General features: G+C 48.1%; 1 protein-coding gene across 1 annotated transcript in view; it reads left to right on the top strand.

The window, feature by feature from the left end:
- Positions 1–20,977, top strand: part of TG (thyroglobulin) — a 237,827-nt gene that overhangs the window by 46,034 nt on the left and 170,816 nt on the right. The window contains exons 21-26 of the mRNA XM_047727291.1: positions 250–399; positions 4,596–4,766; positions 10,049–10,165; positions 10,817–10,932; positions 14,343–14,451; positions 19,382–19,573. Coding sequence (XP_047583247.1) covers positions 250–399; positions 4,596–4,766; positions 10,049–10,165; positions 10,817–10,932; positions 14,343–14,451; positions 19,382–19,573 — 855 coding nt within the window. The remainder of the gene's footprint in view (positions 1–249; positions 400–4,595; positions 4,767–10,048; positions 10,166–10,816; positions 10,933–14,342; positions 14,452–19,381; positions 19,574–20,977) is intronic.

Genomic DNA, 20,977 nt, shown 5'->3' with positions numbered 1-20,977 from the left:
CTGAAGTTCTTTTCTGACGCTTCTTATCCTACATCCTGTCAGCTCTTGGGGAGCAGGAAGCTTGTCCACCATTCCCACAGCTTAACCTTGATTGTGGGAGCCTGGCAGGTAGCAGATTCTCTGTGGGTACTGGTTAAGTGAATGAGCTCTTGTGCTGCTGCTGGGAATTAGCATACCCTGTGTGTTTTAAGGTTCAACTACAAAGCAAGAGCTTCTCTTTAACATCATTTCTCTGTTGATCTTTTCTAGTTAAGTGTCCTGAAGGAAGCTATTTTCAGAAGGATATTTGTATTCCCTGTCCTGTTGGATTCTACCAAGAACGGGCAGGGAGCATGGCCTGCGTCTCATGTCCCCTGGGCAGAACGACCATTTCCCCTGGAGCTTTCAGCCACATGCACTGTAAGTCCTGCAGGGTTCTAGTGTGAAAGAGAAACCCTACAATGCAATGGGGACACAGCAGAGTGGCTCAGCCTTGGCGCTATTGAAATTTTGGGACAGAACATTCTTTTTGGGGACTGTCCCATGCATGGCAGGATGTTTATTTAGGGACATCACTGACCCTTACCTATTACATGTCAGTAGCACACCCTCCCCTCAAGTTGCAACAATCAAACATGTCTGGAGACATTGCTGAATGTCTCTTGGGTGGGGCACATAGTTGCCCATGCTGGAGAAGCATTGCATAGAGAGCATAGTAATCAAAGGGGCCCCACTGCTGAATGCCTATACTCCTCTGCTAGGATCTAGGCCAGACATTTTACCTCTGTTATCTTATTAAATCCTATCGAACCCCCTTCTGGGTAAATATTATTAGCCCAACCTTTACAGATAAGAAGGCAAAGACTCAGAGAAGTAATTTTACCAAAGTCATTCAACTAATAGGTAACATAGCTGGTCTTTGTTTGATCTTGGCATTGTCTGATTTTGAAACTTCTGATTTTTGTAAGTCACCCTTATCAGATTGAGAAATGTAAGACATTTTCCACCCACAGTCATTACAAGTATGTAGCTCATGTTCCCTTTCTGGCCCTATAAATTTCTTAGGACTGAGTGTACATGTGGCCTTCCCATAGGTCATGTGATTTCACTTGGCCTACTTACTTGAGAGTCACCTGGGTGTTGTTGGGTTTTTCCTAGCAAGGACCCACAGCCTGCCTCATTGTGTGCATCTTTCCATGTTAGCCTAAAATTATGCTAACATGAAGCAAACCATCAAAGATTTAAATCTGAATAATTTTAGAATTTTAAAATAATTCACCCAAAGAGATCAAGTCACCTTCTCTCATTAGTTTCCTGACCAGAAATAAAGATTTTATTAATTTATTGAGAGCGAGAGAGAGAAAACATGAGCAGGGGGAGTGGCAGCCAAGGAGTCCCTCAGAGTGACAAGCGGACTCTGTACCTAGCCGGATGGCAGGGCTCAATCCCAGGATCCTGAGATCATAACCTGAGCTGAAGTCAGACACTTAACCTACTAAACCACCCAGGCACCCCCCAGAGGAATATTTTCTTAAAAAGGGATCAATGCAATCCTCGGATCCTTGTTTATGAGGTGGCAGTGGGTGGGTGCTGTCGAAATGGCAGGGACGAGAGGAGGATCCTGAGGCTTCACACCAGCCAGACCCAGGTTGTTCCCCCCTCCTTCCTGCTGGCACTATGACTGAGGCCTCCCTCGTTCCTTTTCTGAGTGTCAGCTTCCTTATCTGTTAGATGGGGCTCATGATACCTCCCTCATAAGATGGTTATGAAGCATGTCTTAGTTCGGGCTGCTACGTACAAATTACCCTAGATTACGTGGCTTCAACAACAAATGTTTATTTTTCATGGTCTGGGAGGCAGGAAGTCTGAGATCAGGGCACTGGTATGGTCAGGGTCTTGGTGAGGGCCCTCCTCCTGGCTATACCAGGAGGCTATACCGTGGCTATACCCTCACGTGGCCTTTCCTTGGTGCATACACAGAGTGAGGGATCTCCTGTGTCTTTCTCTTCTCGTAAGGGCACTGATCCCATCACAGGGACCCCACCCTTATGACTTCTTCTAAACCTAAGCACCAGAGTCTTACCTCCAAATACCATCACATTGAGGGGTAAGGCTTCAACATCTGAATTTGGCAGGACATAAACCTTCAGTCCACAACAACGTGCGGCCCATTAAGATATTCAAGGTGAGCCGTAAGAATCATCCCCATCCTGCTTTGGGGGTGAGCTTTGATTGCATCTCCGTGCAGAAGTGGAGGACTGTCATATCATCCCCATTCTCCTGGGTGTCTTCCTTGAGTAACAGAATAGATTCCAGTGAGTCTCCAGGGTCAATGGTAGAGTCTACTCTCTGGGTATGTTTGTATCTAAGAACATCTCCATGACTCATTAATATTACCATTCTGCCTGTGTTCTTGTCTGATCCGTGTTCTTAGATGGAATTATATGAAAGTGAAGCACAAGGGAGGAGGGTCTGTGAAGTTTTAAGAGATGTCAAGTGATTACAGTATTTCCTTGGTTTCTTTCTTGGTGTTAGGCTAGCTCTTAGAATCTCAATTCCTCTATATTACTGTTCTCACCCACAAATACTTTCTTCCTCTGTTTCCTAACTGTGCAAGTCTACCAGATGATTTTGGAGGTTCTGTTGATAACCGAGTAGCTCTTCGTTTATTTGTTGATTTATTGATGCTTTAATTCATATATGACATGCATGGCATGCAAAACATCCTATTTAAAAAGTAGCCTTTGTAGTTTCTCCCCCCAAAGTTGTAATTGATCATTAGTTAGTCATATAACTAATAGTCTTAAAATAGAGAAAACTAGATGTTCACAAGTCCTGGGCTGCACGAAAGAACATTTTCCACTTCTTGACAGCCCTGGAGAACCAAGTCAAGGTATTCTCTTTTGATATCATTCGTCAAAAATGTATCAAGCACCTTTTTTAATCTTAAATTTTGATTGAATACATGAAACAAGTAGAGATAAATTCCTTGTCCTAAGGGAGTTTAGCGTCTGATAGGAAAAGAAGACATGTGAGTATGCAGATGAATGTGTGTAATTACTAATATAATGAAGATGGTTGTTTTATGCTACTGTAGCAACTGACACCAGGTCTGGAAGGACAAGTGGGGGCTAATCATGGAGCAGGTGGAGAAGAGAGACTTTGGGGCAGAGGAAATAGCTTAAGCACAGGAATAGAGTTATTTATCCATGGATTCAGCTAGTATTTATTGATTGGGTCTTTTTTTTTGGGGGGGGGAGTGTTTCTGGACGTAATTCCAATGTGTGTGTGTGTGTGTGTGTGTGTGTATGGTGGGGGTTTCCCCACACGAACCATAAGCAATTTGGACACTATCCTCTCAGAAATAGTACCAGATCCCACAGATTGAGGACTCAGTCCCATAAGAATGACCCCACTGCCCCCATCCTGTGCCTAGTGGAAAGCCCAGGCTACTACCTGTGTTTCTGATGGACAAGCTACAGGCTGGGAGCTCCACTGACCCCCCTCCCACTCAGGTGTCACTCATAAGTCCAGGTTCTTATGTGTATTTCCAATCAACTGGCTCTGAAGCCGAGGTTCCTACTGCCTCCTCCTCGGGTGTGATTAATTTGCCAGAACAGTTCACAGAACTCACAGAAATGTTTTACTCAGTAGACTGCCAGTTTATGATAATGGGGTAGATCTCAGGAACAGGCAGGTAAGACAGGCACAGGGTGTGGCATGGGCAAGAGGCCTGGAGGTTCTACGCCTCTCCAGGCACATTGCTCTCTGCACATCTCTGCGTGTTCGCCCACCAGAAAGCTCTCAGAACCCCATCTTCTGAGTTTTTAGGGATGTTTCATTACAAAGCACGCTTGATTGAATCATCGGCCATTGGTGATCAGAGGTCAGAGGTAGAGACTGAAAGTTTCAATGCTCTGGTCACATGTGTGGTTGTCTTGGCAACCCCATCCTTAAGAGCAGTCCCAAAGTGACCTCTTTTCACCACTTAGGAAATGACAGGAGCTTTCAGGGACTGGGTGCCAGAAATGAAAGGAAGTCCAAATATTTCTTATTATAAATCACAGTCTCACAATGGGGGAGCTTGTGTTATGGCAGACACTGAGCGAGACCCTGGGATCCTACAGGGAGCAAAACCAGATCAAGTTCCTGCCAGCTTGGAGGTTCTCTAGGAAGTGAGGAGGGCAGTTGTCAAACCGTTCATTCACAGGGACAAATGGAAATAAAAGCCATGCTGCAGCAATGAGGAGAGGTATGGAAGGATGGGAGCATGTAATGTCGAGATGTTGGGGTCCCGGGGCCTCCCTGAGGAAGCAGGGATTGCATCGAGGGCTGCATCCGAGACGAAGGAGAGCTCCGGGTGCTGAGTGCCCTGTGCACTGTGGAAGCACAGGGGGCGTGTGTATAGTTAGATGGGCGCAGCCAGACCTCGGGGTTTAGTGGCCCCCCAGCAGTCTTTGACCAAAGGGTGGGAATACTGATGAATTTGAAGCTGGGGGGTGTCTGGGTGAGGCCTGTGACTTGCAATCAGATGTCAACAACGGGCCACCTGGGACCACCAAGGAAAGGGGTCCCGAAAGCACATCAGTGATGGTGAACTCATGTCTCCGTTGCAGGTGTCACTGAATGTCAGAAGAGTGAGGAGGGCCTGTGGTGTGACCAGAACGGCCAGTACCAAGCCAGCCAGAGGAACAGGGACAGTGGGAAGGCCTTCTGCGTGGACGGCGAGGGGCGGAGGCTACTGTGGTCGGAAATGGAGGCCCCTCTCTCCGACTCCCAGTGTCTGAGTATGCGCTGGGGGTGAAACCAGCCACGTAACTGGGGAGAGGGCATGGGCTCTCAGGGAACTTCTAGAAGCGGAGAAACCCATGAACTGCATTTGTTTCTGACTTTATTTTGGAAATTTTTAATCTGTGTAGGATCTGAAAGTGGGATAAACAAGTCACCTACCACCTAGGTCCAAAAACTGTCAGCATTTTCCTCCTTGTTCTTCCTCTCTCTTTTATTTTTGATCATTGGAGAGTAAATTTCAGACGTCACGAAACATCACCCCCAAATACTCCAGTGTGTATGAGGCATGGATTTAAAAATAATGAACGAGCTGAGTTCCCCGTTCTTGTGGGCAGTGAGCCTCTAATAAGCTGGTCAGCTTTTCTCTTTCATCTGGATATTGTGGGAAAACTTGAATGCCAGTCCTGGTTCCATAACTCACTTGCTGGGTGACCAGAGCTAATCTCTCAACTTCTCTGACCCTCAGTCCCCCCAGCATTCTCCCGACCCTGAAGGGCCAATGCCATCCTACAAGGGCAACGAGCATTCACTGAGCACCATCCTGAGCAAGGCACATCTGTTCAGTGACGTGATGGGTGGGAAAGTCCCGGGTGAGCCGACACTTGACCTACAATAGCAAGTGTGATGGGAGTCGTCGGGTCAGAACTAGTTCTATCTCGGTGGTGGCCTTGAGCAGCTCTGTAGTCTGAGCAAGCTACTGGCCTTCAAGAGTTTACTCCTCAGTCAAATGGGGCTGTTCATGCCTGCCTTGCAGGGGAGTTGAACATGTTAGCCATGACGTGACTGAGAGAGGCAGTAAGCTTATCAGAATCATGAGAAGACTCAGTCATATTAGCCGCCCGTTTCCTCCTCTGTGAATCAAGAAACAGGCAGAGGCATGCCCAATTCTGACCTTTCCAAGTCTTTAGGGCTTTGCCCGACCATTCTGCAGCCACCTTCCTGCCTGAGGTCTGGCTGACCTTTGCACACCTGAGCAGACAGGGCTGACACCAGCTGCCCATATCTTTCAGATTTCCCTCTTTCTTTCTTTCTTTCTTTCTTTCTTTCTTTCTTTCTTTCTTTCTTTCTTTCTTTCTTTCCTTCCTTCCTTCCTTCCTTCCTTCCTTCCTTCCTTCCTTCCTTCCTTCCTTCTTTCTTTCCTAAAGATTTTATTTATTTATTTGACAGAGGGAGAGAGATCACAAGTAGGCAGAGAGGCAGGCAGAGAGAGAGAGGAGGAAGCAGGCTCCCCGCTGAGCAGAGAGCCCGATTCAGGGCTCGATCCCAGGACCCTGAGATCATGACCATGGCCCCGGGCCGGAGGCAGACCGGAGGCAGAGGCTTAACCCACTGACCAGTCAGGTGTCTCTCTCAGATTTCTGCGTAAGGAGAGGGTCTGATGTACATGCAGTGTGGTGAGCTTCACAGAGGCTCTGAGGGGTAGATGTTAGTGTCCCCAGTCATTTAGCCAAAGAAACTGAGGCAGGAATTGTCTCCATGACTTCCCTCCCTCACTAATCAAGGTATAATGTACCTAGAATTTGAACCAGTGAGTGTCTGACCCCCAAACCCATTCTTTCCATGACAGCAATCTGCTTCTGCTTCGGGTTATCTACTTCCTTATGAAGCACACACCTGCCCATGCACACAGACTTCTACACACTTGTAACACACACACACACACACACACACACAGCCTACGTGCTCTTGCTCTCTAGGGAACTGGCGGCAGCTAATCACATCCGACATCTGAGAAAATCCATTTTGTAATGCTCAGAACAATCATTCCCTTCTTCAGCAAAGCACTAATGCATCTCAAGAATGCGTGTGTGTGTGTGTGTGTGTGTGTGTGTGTGTGTATGTGCGTGCACGCGTGTGTGGGTGCATGTGCGTGCCCAGCTGTGTGCGCACGTCCCCATGAATAAACTGTAAATCCAGGGAAAGTCTAATCCTTCCCCCCCCCAGCAATCAGGGGCATTAACGATTGAAGGTGCTCTTGGCCATGGGGCCGGTGTACCCAGCCACCCTTTCCAAGTGAGGCAGAGGCCGGCCACAGTGTGGAGCAATTTTCTGGGCCCTGACAACCCTGGCTATTCTGGGATCGTCACCCAAGATGCTTGCCTTTTAACTCCTCTCCTTTCTGCTTCCCTGTGGATGGATACCTTGGTGCCCAGAGTTTAATCTGCACTAGGCAAAGCGTTTCAGGCTTCGTTGGGCCCTGTGCTCATCCAGAGCAGAAAAGACAGCTTCGTCAGTGGTCCCAGAAGGGCTTATGAGCAACAGGACAGCCTTGTCAACTCCAGTGACGCATCTGCGAGGCTCCAGCTGACAAACAGCCTCCAGGTTGGACCTCACAGTCTCTGGCTTCTTATGCAAAGCTCGGAGTTTCAGGTTTCCCTCTCCGGGTAATCAGGAGGATTTCCATGTTAAGAAGCTGGGTCCCCATGGGATGTCAGTAGCTCCTTCTTGGAAGCCAATCAACTTGACTTTGAGAGGAACTTCCCCTTGGGGAGAGGGATTGCAGTCCTATTTTTGAGGCCTTTGTCCTCTAGAAAAAGCCCAGGTATAGATGTCAGCTTTATCTCCGGGTGGGATGGAGGTGGGGGAGATTTGCCTCCTTTCCACCTGCTGTGTCCAGCTCCGGGTTTCCACCCACAGGGATTACTACTGTAACCTGCCCTCATCCTCCTGCTCCAGCGTGCCCCCCCCCAACAATTTTTCCACGATGCTTCAGAACAACTATCTACAAAGCTGTTCTGTTTATGCATTGCCCCTTGCCACTCTTCAGAGGTTCTGCACTGCTCTCGGGATAAAGTAGAATCACACGCCTCACCCTCCACTCTGGGTTCTAGCCTCCTTAGGTAATATTACCCTCTGGGGCTAGGATCGTAGCTTACTTTTTGTTCTATCCCATGGTTGTTGGTGCTTGTCAGCAGAATGAAAGAGCCGCTGTAATTATTTGGGCGTCTTTGAAATTGTTCCCTAAAGACCATCAGGGATGGAGAGTGTCCCACCGCTGCAAATCCTGCGGCCAGCTTTACGGGCCCTGATAGTGAGTGAGGCAGGTGTCCTTGTGGGGCGCCAAGGGACCCAGCAGCTGCTGAACTGCGGTCGTATACCAGCTTTTCCATGTTCTTTGGTTTAATCCTCCCAACCACAAAATCAGGCTCTTAGAGATTGAAATGTGCACCAGGACACAGAGTCGGTGAGGGGTGGTAGCGCACGAGGGAGGGACTCGGGAGAGCTGGCGCTCTTCCCTCACTGCCTGCTACATCCCTTTGTGGTGGTCCCCCTCTGTCTTCTCTGTATCACCTATGGGTAGACCCTTAGTTTATGCCCAGAGTGAGTCGTTTACTTGCTGACTTTGGCTGCTGGAGATATCGTAAGCTCATCTTCCTTTAATTCTAGATCCAGTTTCCTCATTCTGCTCTTTGCTGAGCCGCGCCCAAGCCTTCCTAGAGCACGTCAGGTGCCCAGAGGTCTATGCTGGGATCTTTGCAATGTCCCCAGGCTTCCTGGGGCTGCAGTGATCTCGGTAGTCTTTCTTTCATTCTTCAGTGCATCCATCTAATGCGTGGGAAAGTAGGCCTCTGTCACTCTGCCAGCTGGCGGGTGTTCACGTATTCTCAGAGCATTGTCCTTGCCTTGGAAAGAGATGGGCCCCTAAATAGCTCTCATGTGGACCCTCTACGCTTTCCCAAGACATTTGCAAATACCCCACTGAGTCAAAATGTGGCCCGTGGGAAATTGTACCCCTCGACTGTAGAAATCTGCCAGCTACTGCGATATTCTATGGAATTACCAGCAATTTAGTGCTTGGATTGTTTCTGTTTTGTTTGGCAATGAGCTTCCTCGCAGGATGCTGTAGCGTGAAGATCTTCGTCACCAAGGTGTCCCTTTTGTGGAAACCAGCAGATGGTCTAACTGAAGTGCTACACTGACCGCATTTTCAGCCTCTGGGAAGACTTCTGTAGGAAACTGAAAGACCTATCTCATTTTGTTTAGTCTGCTACAAGGTTGTGAGCCTCTGTCTCTACCTGTTAAACTTTAGGGACAAAGGGCTGAATATAGCTTGGGGGTTTGCTGGACTGGAACCTGCAGGCTCTATAAACAAGAGAGCAAGGGGCATAAAAATTTAAAAATAAATAAATAAATAAGAGGGAGAGAGAGGAAGAGATGAAAACAGAAGAGTTGAGTGTGGGTTGAGCCCATGAACTTGACAACTTCAGTGATCCACATGGAAGGAATCTCTGGTAGAATTTGAATTTTTTTTCTATATCAGAATTTGTGAAGGTTAAAACATGCTATTTCTCTCGTAATAGCATCCTGTCTCCCACCTGTTTGTCAGAAGGAATGAACTTTTTTTCTGCACTAATTATAAACATAGAGAAGAGTTTGCTTTGGGTGGTCTTGAATATATTGACGTGATAAAAACCAATCTAGCCATAAGTCTGTTTCACGAAGCAATAGTGTCTGAGAATGGATGCTTTTGTGTGTGCTTGTAATTCCGTCTGCAAAAAACTAATGGTGAATTTGGGGCTTGGTTTTGAGAGTTATTCACAAACCATTGACACCTCTGGGCATTTGTTTGTTTGTTTGTTTCAAAAATGAGTCTCATTCCTTGTGAGTTGCCCACTGTACTTTTCGCTTTGTGAGGAATGAGTTCTGAGTCTTATTGTCTCGAGATCTTATATTTATTTCTTCTCCTCTGCTTAGTTTCCTGAGCATGTGTCTCTGTCATTCCTACCAGAGAAGAACTCAGGCGTGTTGATGGTAGCTAGAGAAACAGACAGTGAAATATCATTCAAACAAAGACTGTGATGAAGATGCCTGGGCCACAGGACACGTCTTCAGATGGACGTGAACCCACTTGTGCCTGCTTTATTTGTCTTTTAAAAGATAACTTGCTGCTTTCCAGAAGGAAGTAAAAATTGATTTAAGGAAATAAAACTTTCAATTTTTAATAAAATAATTATAAGATAATTAGCATTCAATGATCAGGACCAAAAACTATAAATTTAGAGAGAAAATCCATATCAATGAGAAAAATGAGTAATAAGGACTAACATAATACTGGATTTTCTCCTTATCTCCTGACAATGAGGGAGCAGAAGGAGACATGATTACACATAGCTCTCCACATCAGATATGAAGTATTTTCAAAAGGAGTTCCTCTCCTGGGGACATCTGTGTGACCAAGAGCTGTGAATGGAAAGGGGTTTCTTGACCTGGCCATTTTTCTGGCTGTAGAGCCCCCTGCCTTTTAGAGTCACATTTGAATAATCTGCTTTCCTTTCAGTGATGCGGAAATTTGAGAAGGTTCCAGAATCTCAAGTGATCCTCGGTGCCAATGTCACTGCAGTGGACAGGTCCAAAATTCCTGGCTCTGAGTCCCCCCTGCTGCAGTGCTTGACAGGTAAGGGGTGGTGAGGAGGTGGGCACAACACAGAGATCGGCTCGGCTGACGTTGGCAAGATGAATCGAAAAGAACCATTGAAACCCTGATGAGAAATTACATTTTACCGGAACACTGGATGATGGGCATTAAGGAGGACCCATGAAGTCATGAGCACTGGGTGTGATACGCAACAAATGGATCATTGGACATTATATCAAAAACTAATGATGTACTATATGCTCGCTAATTTAATTTAAATTTAAAAAAAACACTGGGAAAATCAAAGGATTCCCAAAATGTATATCCAACTCATAATTTCACTTCAAATTTTATAATACACCTACTGTGTACCAGGAACAATGCGGTGCCAAACACAGGGGAGCAGAAATGAAGGATGTGGATTCCTCGTAGTCCTGCTTGTCCTGGTTGGGAGAACTATCTCTCTGTAGCAGCAGCCAGGCCAGAGAGGGCAACATCAACTCTCCTTCATTGAGTGTGTAGATTACAAGGATTGTTACAAGATCATTAACCCTCCAGTCTGGGATGGTCACTAGTGTCCCGGTTACAGATGAGTGTGTGTTTGGGTGTGTTGGGGGTGGGGGCATGTGTCCGTCTGTCCTCAGCATCACCTGAGAGTGACAGGCGCCGACTGGCCCGTTCTGCCCACAGACTGTGCTCTGGACGAGACCTGCAGCTTCCTCGCGGTGTCCACGGTGGGATCAGAGGTCTCGTGTGATTTCTATGCTTGGACAAGTGACAACATCGCCTGCACAACTTCGGCCCAGGTGAGTCGTGGCAGCTGTGTGGGGGTTCTGTGTCCGATGTGCTCTGACTGAATAGACATCAGACTTCGGGAAATGGAGACCGCATGGACCAGTGATGGCTCAGGCTGTGGCTGTGTGAGGGAGCGTCCGTCTGGGCAGAATCGCTTCATGACCTGGGTCAGAGGGCATGTCAGTGATGAGCACTCCCTTCTGGGACCCACCAGCTTATCTCACTGGGCAGACTGGTCACTGGAATGATGGGACCTTGTCCAGAGCCCTAAAAGCATGTCTCTCTGACTGCTGGACTCCAGCATTCCTTTCCAGTGTACAAGTAAAATATGATTATAGTTTAAAAAGAAAAATGTTAAATATTAGTTTGAACCACATGAAGTAACTGTGTCTGGAGGTCAAAGCTGGCAATTTCGCTGTTACCATGAATTAAGATAGATGAAGATAGAGAGGGAAGCAGTTGTCTTAACTTCCCAACTCCTAACCACATGCAGATCTCCATTTTTACTCTTTCAGTTTCTCATGGAATCTTCCAGAAAATGTCTCTGTGTTTATAAGCATCCTTTTTTTTTTTTGGTTTATTTAAATGGTAAGATCTTATAATATTATTCTTAATATTATTTTCTACCTTGATTATGTCACATAATGTTTAACTTTCTGTTTAAAATGAACCTCGTTCTTTTTAATGGCAGCATACCCAACCATTCTATGGATGTACATAATTTATTTCACATTTTAAAAAAGATTCTATTTAGAGAGAGAGAGAGAGCTTGAGCAGGAGGAGGGGCAAAGGGAGAGGGAGAGAGAGAATCTCCAGCAGATTCCCTGCTGAGTGCAGAGCCCGTGCAGGGCTCAAACTCACAATTCTGAGATCATGACCTGAGACAAAAATCCAGGGTCACACAGTGAATTGACTGAGCCACCCAGGTGCCCCTTTATGTTACAGTGTTCAGGACATGTAGATGTGTTAGCAGTTTTGCCATGTGCCCTTTGCACACGCACCTGTGCAGGGGTGTGAGTGTGTGTTCATAAGTGATATCCCAGAAAGGGCATGCAAGGTGGACCCCTGAATTTTAGGACTCGGGCCAGGGTCTGTAGCTGCAGGAGCCAGAGAAGAGACAGGGAGGGCTCTTGGACTGAATCCCAAGCCTGTCAGTTTGGGGCTTTTAGACCACGGGCAGATTCCTAACCTCAGACTCCTTGTCTGTAACATGGAGGCTTGACCTCAAAGGCTTCTGGTGAGGATTTGAGAAGCTAACACAAGACACACAGTAGTCGAGGCAATGTTAGCTCCTTTGAGTTTAAAGGTTAAAGCATTTGGGGGAGGATGACTGTGGCTTTATTTTTCCTTGCTACGGTGACTGAGGCCTGACGTAAGATCTGCCAGGAGGAGATGGAGCCGGGGAGTGCGGCGGGAGGTCAGGTTCTCAGGCTGGTGATGGTCAGGCAGGACCCATGGGCATTAAGGCTGTTGCACAACGCAGACCGGGTGGGTTTATTTTTTATTCAGGCTTTCCAGGTACTGTCCCCTCACCTTGGCTGGTCTGTGTCAATGTGATTCTGTTAATAGGACACCTCTGTCCACACTTCCCATAGGTATTTTGTGGTCAAGAGGTCTGAGATCCTAGTCAGCAACCCCGCTTCCTGGGCAGCTATCACATCCCTGGGAATCTCTGACCTAAAAAAATTCTCCTCTATTTCCCTGAGGATCAGATCCAGCTTATAGGATTATTAATAATGAAAATAGCTGATATTTACTGAGTGCATATAAGTACTTGGCATTTCCCTGAACAAAAGTATTGAATTATTGGTCATTAGAGCCTCTGATGCCCTGACCACTGCTTGCTTAGTAGGTATGGATTTTAGTCTACAAGAAGTAAAACACGTCTTCATTTAAAAAAAATGCAAAATAGGAATGAACTCTCCCTCCAACTCCTCAGCCTGGGAGAGACCGTCTGTCACAGGGACTGTTCAGGAGGTGACTGTGGAGGCGGGCTGTCCCAGGTTTGGGTCCCAGCCCACTGCTAGCTTGTTGCTCTTTGTCCCTTGGTTCCTCAGAATCATCACCTAGGATGCGGGGGGGGCACCTGTATCTCCCAATTCTAGTGAGGACTGAGTAAAGTCATACCTGGAAAAGCTTATAGGACAGTTTCTGCCTCAGAGAAAGAGCTCAGTGACCGTTATGATTGTGGTCACCATTGCTGTCAGGATCGCTTGACAGGCTGGCAGAAATCCCATCTCAGCTGTCACAGGGCTCCCCTCTAGGACCCGGGGCTCTCAGTGCTACCTAAGGCACAAGGGTAAGGAGTCAGTCGTGGATCATGAGTGACGTGAACAGTCCACACCACCCAGTGCTGAGACCTCAGTGCCAGGTCCTGCCCTCAGGGTCCCCAGCACCTTGTGTCCGGGTTAGGTTTGGGGTGTGGAAGGTACTCTTTACCAAGACAGGAACCCTGTGCCATGGGTCTAGGCTGCTGGTGTATGGTCCAGCTGACAGTTGCCTCACGCCCTCAGTTGCCTCAGTTGCCTGACCTCAGTTGCCTGACCCCTGCATGGGGGCTCTAGTCTGGGACCCGCCACCCACGCCTTTCTCAGAAGTACAGGACTCTCCGGGTCTCAGAGGCCCATCCCCCGTCCCCAGGCCATCATCCTTGCACTGAGCTCAGGTCTTCTAAAAAGGAAGAAGAGCTGTTCCTTCAGATACTTTGATTTAGCTTCGAAGGTTCCCACAGCTGGGAAACTCAGTTAGGCAACCCTGAGGGGAGGCAGAATTCTAGGAACCAAACACAAGCTGATAAAAACGGGTTTATCCTGCCACCCCCACACAGCGGGAGTGCTGGAAAGAGTCAGAAAGAGAGATCAGAGATTAGCAAGGAAGGCAAGGCTTTGGAAGTCTGACCTCATTTCCAAGCTTAGGAACCTTCCTCTGATCCTCACCGGATACAAGCTACACCTATAAGGACTTCTACGGGCTGGCTCCTGCCTCTCTTTCCTCTCTGAGAACCATGGGCTCTAGCCCTCAAAACACCACAGAATTCTTTAACTTCATTTCTGCCATTTCCTTTGCTTAAAATCCCCCTTCTTTTCCAACTGACGAACTCTTACTCCTACATTAGTACCCCACCCAGATTCACGTTTTCTGGGAAACTTTTCTAGCTTTCCCTTCTCAGTAGAATTAATCATTCCCTCTTCTACAGTGACCCCCTCTGGAATTCCATGTGTCTCTGCAGCTAACACCCTGGGCTGGAATTTACCCCTTATATGTCTGTGGGCTCTGAAAGACTGGAAGAAACCAATGGGTGGGAACCTTCTCTTTTTTATATTTGTAGCCCCAGTGCCTCGCCATGGTTAGGGTTGGATAAATGTTTGTGGAATTGAATTGACCATCACGGGGTAATAATGCAGCCTCTTTCCATCTCCAGCATCAAGATACGTTGGGGAATTCAAAGGCCACCGGCTTTGGAAGTCTTAAGTGTCGGGTGACCGTGAGGAGCCGGGCTCAAGGGTCCCCAGCTGTGTATCTGAAAAAGGGTAGGTTGCTCGAGCTGGAAGGCTGGGGGCGTTGGTGGCTTTACTTGGCTGGTGTTCTGAGCTGCTTCCTAGCTGGCCCCTTGAAGGAGGGGCCATAGTGTCCCCAGCCCCTGGGGTGGGGAGGCTCCCTCTGCAGGTGAGGAACGAAGTGGCAGAGCAGATGGGGGCGCTGCGGTCAGAGCCTCGCTGAGGGCAGACTGCATGTCCCCTGCAACCCGGAGGGGGCTGCCTGTGAGCGGGGGAGCATCCCCAGCTGGGGGATGGGCTCTGAGCTCCTGGTAGCTGCCCCTCTTAGGCCTTCCCACTCATGAAGCTTCGCACTCCCCACCCTTTGGTCTCCACCGGCCCTGGAAGTTACCAGACCTTCTCACAATGGTCCGAACCTCCAAGCACTCCTCCCCTCACCAAGCCTGCTCGGGTCCTACAGCATAACATGCTGCACTGCGCATGCCTGTTTCCTGCCGGCTTGTGAAAATGCAGGGTCCTAGGGAAGCTCTATTTTTAATTTTTTGAGGAATCTCCACACTGTTTTCCAAAGTGGCTGCACCGGCTTGCATTCCCACCAACAGTGGAAGAGGGTTCCCCTTTCTCCACATCCTCTCCAACACTTGTTTCCTGTCTTGTTGGTTTTGGCCATTCTAACTGGTGTAAGGTGGTATCTCAGTGTGGTTTTGATTTGAATCTCCCCGATGGCTAGTGATGATGACCATTTTGTGGAGCGTAAGGAATAACATGGAGGACATTAGGAGAAGGAAAGGAAAAGTGAATTGGGGGAAATCAGAGGGGGAGACGAACCATGAGAGACTGTGGACTCTGAGAAACAAACTGAGGGTTTTAGAGTGGGGGGGGAGGGGTGAACCTGGAGATGGGTATTAAGGAGGGCACGTATTGCATGGAGCACGGGGTGTGGTGCATAAACAATGAATCTTGGAACACTGAAAAAATAAAATTAAATAAAAAAAATTAAAAAAACACAATAAATAAATAAATAAATAAATAAGAAAAAAGAAAGAAGAAAAAAAAAAAGAAAGAAAATACAGATGCAGAGTCAGTACACTGGGGTTGGGCCAGACTCTGCCTTTCAGATAACCTCCCAGGGATGCCAAAGCTGCTGGCCGGAGGGCCACGCTTTGAGTAACAAAGGTGTATCATAGCCCCTGGTTTACAGGCTGCTTCCCCAGACAGCCTTCATCCACCCTCACAGAAATTCCCAGAGGAAGGCAAGAAAGGGTTCATTGCCCCCGTTTTACAGATAAGGAAACTGAGGCTCAAAGAGATTAGGAGAGTTTTACAAGGTCAAACTGCTAATAAATTGGGGAGGTGGGTTTGAACCTAAGTGTGTCTGAATTCCCCTGTATGGCTTCACAGAGCGGGGACAGGGAAGGCTGTCCTTGTCTGCTCTGTCCTGCTCGCCTCCTGCCTTCTCTCCATCAGGCCCAAGAGAGGGGTCAGCAGCACAGGGTGTGAGCCCTGGGCCTCGAGGAGGCCTCCCACAAGCTGGGACCCTTTGCTGGTCCCTGCTTTCTGGGCCCTCGTTCCCTGGGGTCAGGGTAAGTGTGCTGGCGCTGGCCTGCCTGGGCTGAGCCCGTCTGCCCCTCACTGGCTGTGGCCAAGATCCCTGATGTTCTCTGGGATTCCATTTCCTCACTAGTTAAATAAGAGTCACCAGTGAGCTGGGGAGGTTGGGAGGTTTGGGGTGAGGTTACCTCTGCTTCTAGAACACTGCACAGCATTGGGTAAACAGCAAGAGCAGGAGATTTCTAAGATGGTTTTCCTTCTTGCGGACACGTTTCTGATGACCCCGGGTAAGGCCGCGGACCGGAAGGTAGCCTGGGGCCAGGCCGAGGGCCTGGGGCTTGGCAGGGAGGGAGGCAGGTATGCCATCTCCCAGGTCTGTAGCTCAAGAGGCTGGGCTCCCAGCAGTTTCAGACGACAGCAAAGAGCTGGCAGAATGTGAAGACGGTGCCACGGCCCAGGCCTCGAGTCTCGGTGGGTCTCTGGAGTGGTCCGCAGCCCACCGCAGAGTCAAGTGTCTGTAGCTTTCTGTCTCTGGCCTTGCCTTCACCTATGGCCTCCATTCTGTCCGAGGGGAGGTCTCCCCTGGGAGAGTGGAGTCTGGCAGGGCTGGGATTTCTTTCATCTGTGGCCAGGTGACTAGAATTTCTGCCCCAATGTTTATTCCAATTATTATAATTTTTTTATCCATTTAAAAATAATAACAGAGCACAGAGGTTTTTTTTTTTTTCCTAAAAAGGAAAAGCAAAATCAAACAAGTACCCCTCTCCCCAAAAATACTCTTTAAAACCAATCCTTGGCCTATTATCACATTTTTTAAAAAGGCAACTCTATTTCTTTCGAAGTGTTTGTTCTTATTTGTCCTTGTCTCCTGAAAGTTTATACTTTGGGGAGGATTGCAACGGAAATTGAGAAGCTTCCTTGCTGCTAAACTAAATCAGGGCAGAACTGGGGTTTGGGTTTTTTTTTTTTTTTTTCGTTTTGTTTTGTTTTGCCTTTTTTTTTTTTTTAAAGCAGAAAATGCACAGACACAGCCATTTTGCATCCTAAGATAGCAGAGAAGGGAGGTTCAGACTCCTACCTCCCCACCGCCTAGCACCATATCTGCTCAGGAACCACTTGTTTAGTTTCCAGGCTGTAAGACAGGGATCAAGTGTCCCCAGTGAGGAGGAATAGACACAATTTTTGAAAGCCTCCCACGTCCGGGGCACATGGTAGAGGTAGGCGGGCACATGTATTCACACGCCTGACCTTAAGTGACCCAGAAGACAGGACCTTGATCCATCTTCCAGGACCGTCCTGTCTGCGCCCACTTAGAATCTGTGGCCTGGAACACGGACGAGCAGCCATGTGAGTTTCCAGTTGCAAAGGAAGACGGTACTAGAAGGTTCTTTCCCGATTGTCTAGCCCAACCCCTCGTTTCACAGATGATGTCGACAAAGAGGAAGTTTCTCCCTGCTCCAACAAGGTAGAACAGTCAGAATCACTGACTGAGAAAGGAATCGACACAGCAATAAGCTCATTTCAGAGGGTTGTAAGTGTTTTGATGAAAATGAAACCGAACCATGGGATAAAGGCTGACATAGGCTTCCTGGACAGTCCGCTTCACGGAGACAGGAAGTAGAACAGTGGTTACAAGGGGCGGGGGGTGGGGGGGATGGACAGTTAGCGTTGGATGGGTGCAGAGGTTCATTTTGGGATGAAGCAAAAGTTGTGGAGGTGGATGACAGCAGCAATGGCCCCACCACAGTGTGAACGTACTGAAGGCCTTTGACGTATCCACTTACAATAGTTAAAATGGTAAATCTTATGTTATATACATTTTATCACAATTTAAAGAGGAAAAGAAAGATGAACATTCGTTGTGGAAAGTTGGTCAGGGAAGGTGCTTCAGAGGAGGGGGCTGGGAACTGAGGCTGAAGGAAGAGGAGGATCCCACCACCAAGGACCTCAGGGAAGGGGGTCCTCCATGCTAGGCAAAAGGTGGTGAAGGATGGGCTGGGGCTTGGCAGGCTTGGTGCATGACAGAGCAGTCAGGCAGAAGGGGCAGAGGGAACCAGTGCTGGGAGGAGACAGGGCTTTCTGGAGGCCTGTGTAATATCTGCTGAGTGTCAGCTAAGTGCCGGGCACGTTGCTCAGCCTTTTTATGTGTGGTCCAGCTTTTCACCTACTCAATGTCCATGATGATTACATACTATCATTCCCATTGAACGGATGGAGAATTTGAGGCCCTGAGACGCTGTAGGGACTTACACTCCAGTCTGTCTCATTCTGAAGGCTGTCCTCTTGGGACCCACACCATGAGCCTCTCCACGACTTCCAGGTGCATGAATCGGTTAAGCCCTGGTGAACGGCTGGATTCAGGGGAGGTCAGGGCAGTGGAGAGCGCAAACTCCGCCTTGCCCGCCTTCTACCAGCTGTTTCAGCCCAGGCTCAACCGCTCACTCTCTTCTCCCACATGGGAATCGGACATAATAATAGGATAGACATTTCATATATATATATATATATATATATATATATATATATATATATATCTGGAAATATCTCATCCTTGCAAAACGATGCTCTAAAAATAACAGGTCTTCTGGGAAAACTGAGTTAGGGACAGGCGAAACCCAAACCTCACCATTTTTAACCAGAGTACTGACAACAGCAATCACAATCCTGTTTAAAATGCTAGCAGAATTTTTAAAAAGACATACTGAATCCATCACAAAGAAAAGCTACAGTAACTTGCAGAAGAGTCACAGAGCTTGATGTGGGAGGGAGTTGCGGGGGGGTGTTGGCTGAGTTAGGGAGGGGAAAATTGCAACCGTCTCTTTGAGGACAGAGAAGGTGGCCAGTCTGGGGCCAGGGGAAGAATGTGGGCCGATGGGCATGGTGTACGGTTCCACATTTCTTGCAGCTTGCCACCCTCCACTGCGCTTGTGTGTACTGCGTTCACCTGTTGTTTGATGGCAAAAGGCAGTGACGTGCTGGGGAAACCATAGATGAACCGATGTGGCTTGAACCACAGAAACACAAGCTGTAGCAGAGCGGGCTGAACCTAACTCACAAGGCAGGGAAAACAAAATGAGGTCATGTAGGCAAGGCGCGTGTCACTGTGTCTATGTAGATGGTTGGAGCTCAATAAATGTTTGTGCACAATAATAAAGATAATAATAAATGTCACCTCTCCGCAGACCCTCGTTAGTCCTTCAGGGGTGTGGTGGGTGTCTGTCCAGGTCTGCTGGAGCTCTCTGTTCTCCACACGTGGGCAATCCAGAAGGTCCGTGGTGCAGAGTGTCTCATCTTGGACTTCGCACTGTCCCTAGCTTAACCAGAGGGTCCACTGTCGAATGACCAGTAAACTGAGGTCAACTCTGAAGGGTTTTCAGATCTTTAAAAAATTTTTTTCTGCCTTTCCCCCCAGGCCAAGAGTTCACCACAGTGAGTCAGAAGAGCTTCGAGCAAACAGGTTTCCAAAACACGCTCTCTGGAATGTATGGGCCCGTGGTGTTCCCAGGCTCAGGAGCCGATCTGACGGGGGCTCATCTCTTCTGTCTTCTGGCGTGTGACCGTGATTCCTGCTGTGACGGCTTCATCCTTGCCCAGATTCAAGGAGGTAATCAGTGTGACTGTGAGGACCGGAGCCTTCTGGTCCCAGGACCGCGGCCTGACAAAGGAGCAAGCAGGGCTGCTGAAGCCGGGATATGCAATGTGGGGATGGCGTGGGGAGGTGCAGGCGTGAGGTGACACCTTAGCTTATGCAGTCCTACAGGTGGAGCTCATTCTAAGAACAACCGGGAAGCTCTAAGTGAAGGCTTAAGTGAAGGTTTAAGTGAAGGAATGCCGTGTTCAGATGTGAATTTTGAAGCTTTGGCTTGAGTGTGCAGAAGGTAGTAGATGGGGAGTTGGAACCAAGATGGGGCTCAGTTAGGAGCTACCCCCACAGTCCAGCTGGAAGGCGGGTAGCGTGGGCTGGGATGATAGCAGTGGAGGTGGAGAAAAAGGGTCAGATTCCAGGTATCCGTAGCAGGCAAAATCAGAGGACCGGAGAAGGGGAAGGTGTCAAAGACCGTTCTTGGAGATCCAGATTGTTCACCTGGTTGGGTGGCTTGTTTGTGTGGTGAATAATGGAAGATACCAGCTTTTGGGATTGATGATGGGAGAGGGGGACTTGGGAAGGGCATGAGCCCATTTGCAATGTGCCAAGTTCCCAGAGCCCTTAAGACATTCACAAGATGTGGACTAAGCTTTTGGGTACAAAGGTCCGGAGCTCAGAGGGGGAGTCCAGGTGGGAGATAGAGATGCATGAGTTCCCAGCACTGAGGTGGTATCAGAGCTGTGGGTCTGGGTGGGATTTCCTAGGAAGAGGGTACACGGTGAGAAGGTAGAGGGGGAGGGGCGTGATCCGTAGTGAACAACTACATAATGGGGAGGATCTTCAAAGAAGATGGGGAATTAGAGCCCAGATATCTGGGAGGAGCCCTAGGAGGGTGTGCATCATGGAAACCGTGGTAGAGAGGGTGAGAAGATGAAGGGAGGTTGTCCACAAGCTTGAATGCTGCTCAGAGTTCAAGCATGGTGTTTATAGAAAATGCTGAGGTTAGCCCACAGCTGTCTGTGGGGCTGGATGAGAGCATGTTGTTGGAGGGGTAGGGTAACAGTCTGGACTGGACTGACTTGAATTCTAAAATCCCTTTTAGATTTAATGCTCTGTGATTATATGATGTGCATTCATGGTAGTGTTTAGATAAGCAGAAGTATACATATAGAGAGATAGGGATTATACATGCACACATGCACACACGCACACCCATATAAACACAGGTATGTATGTGAAACACTGCAGTTAAAATCTGCAATGCCTCCCGCCCTCTTCTCTGAAGACACGGTAATTCCCCCACATGCTCTTATTACTCACCAAACCATATGGTTTTTCAACTTGGAAGGTTGTTTTCCTTAGAATCGTATATGGAAGAATTAGTTTGTTCCATGGAACAGTAAGCCCACAAAATCCTTTTTT

This window comes from Lutra lutra, chromosome 4 (genome assembly GCF_902655055.1).
Source record: "Lutra lutra chromosome 4, mLutLut1.2, whole genome shotgun sequence".
Classification (NCBI taxonomy): Eukaryota; Metazoa; Chordata; class Mammalia; order Carnivora; family Mustelidae; genus Lutra; species Lutra lutra.
This window is presented reverse-complemented; position numbering and strand designations above follow the sequence as displayed.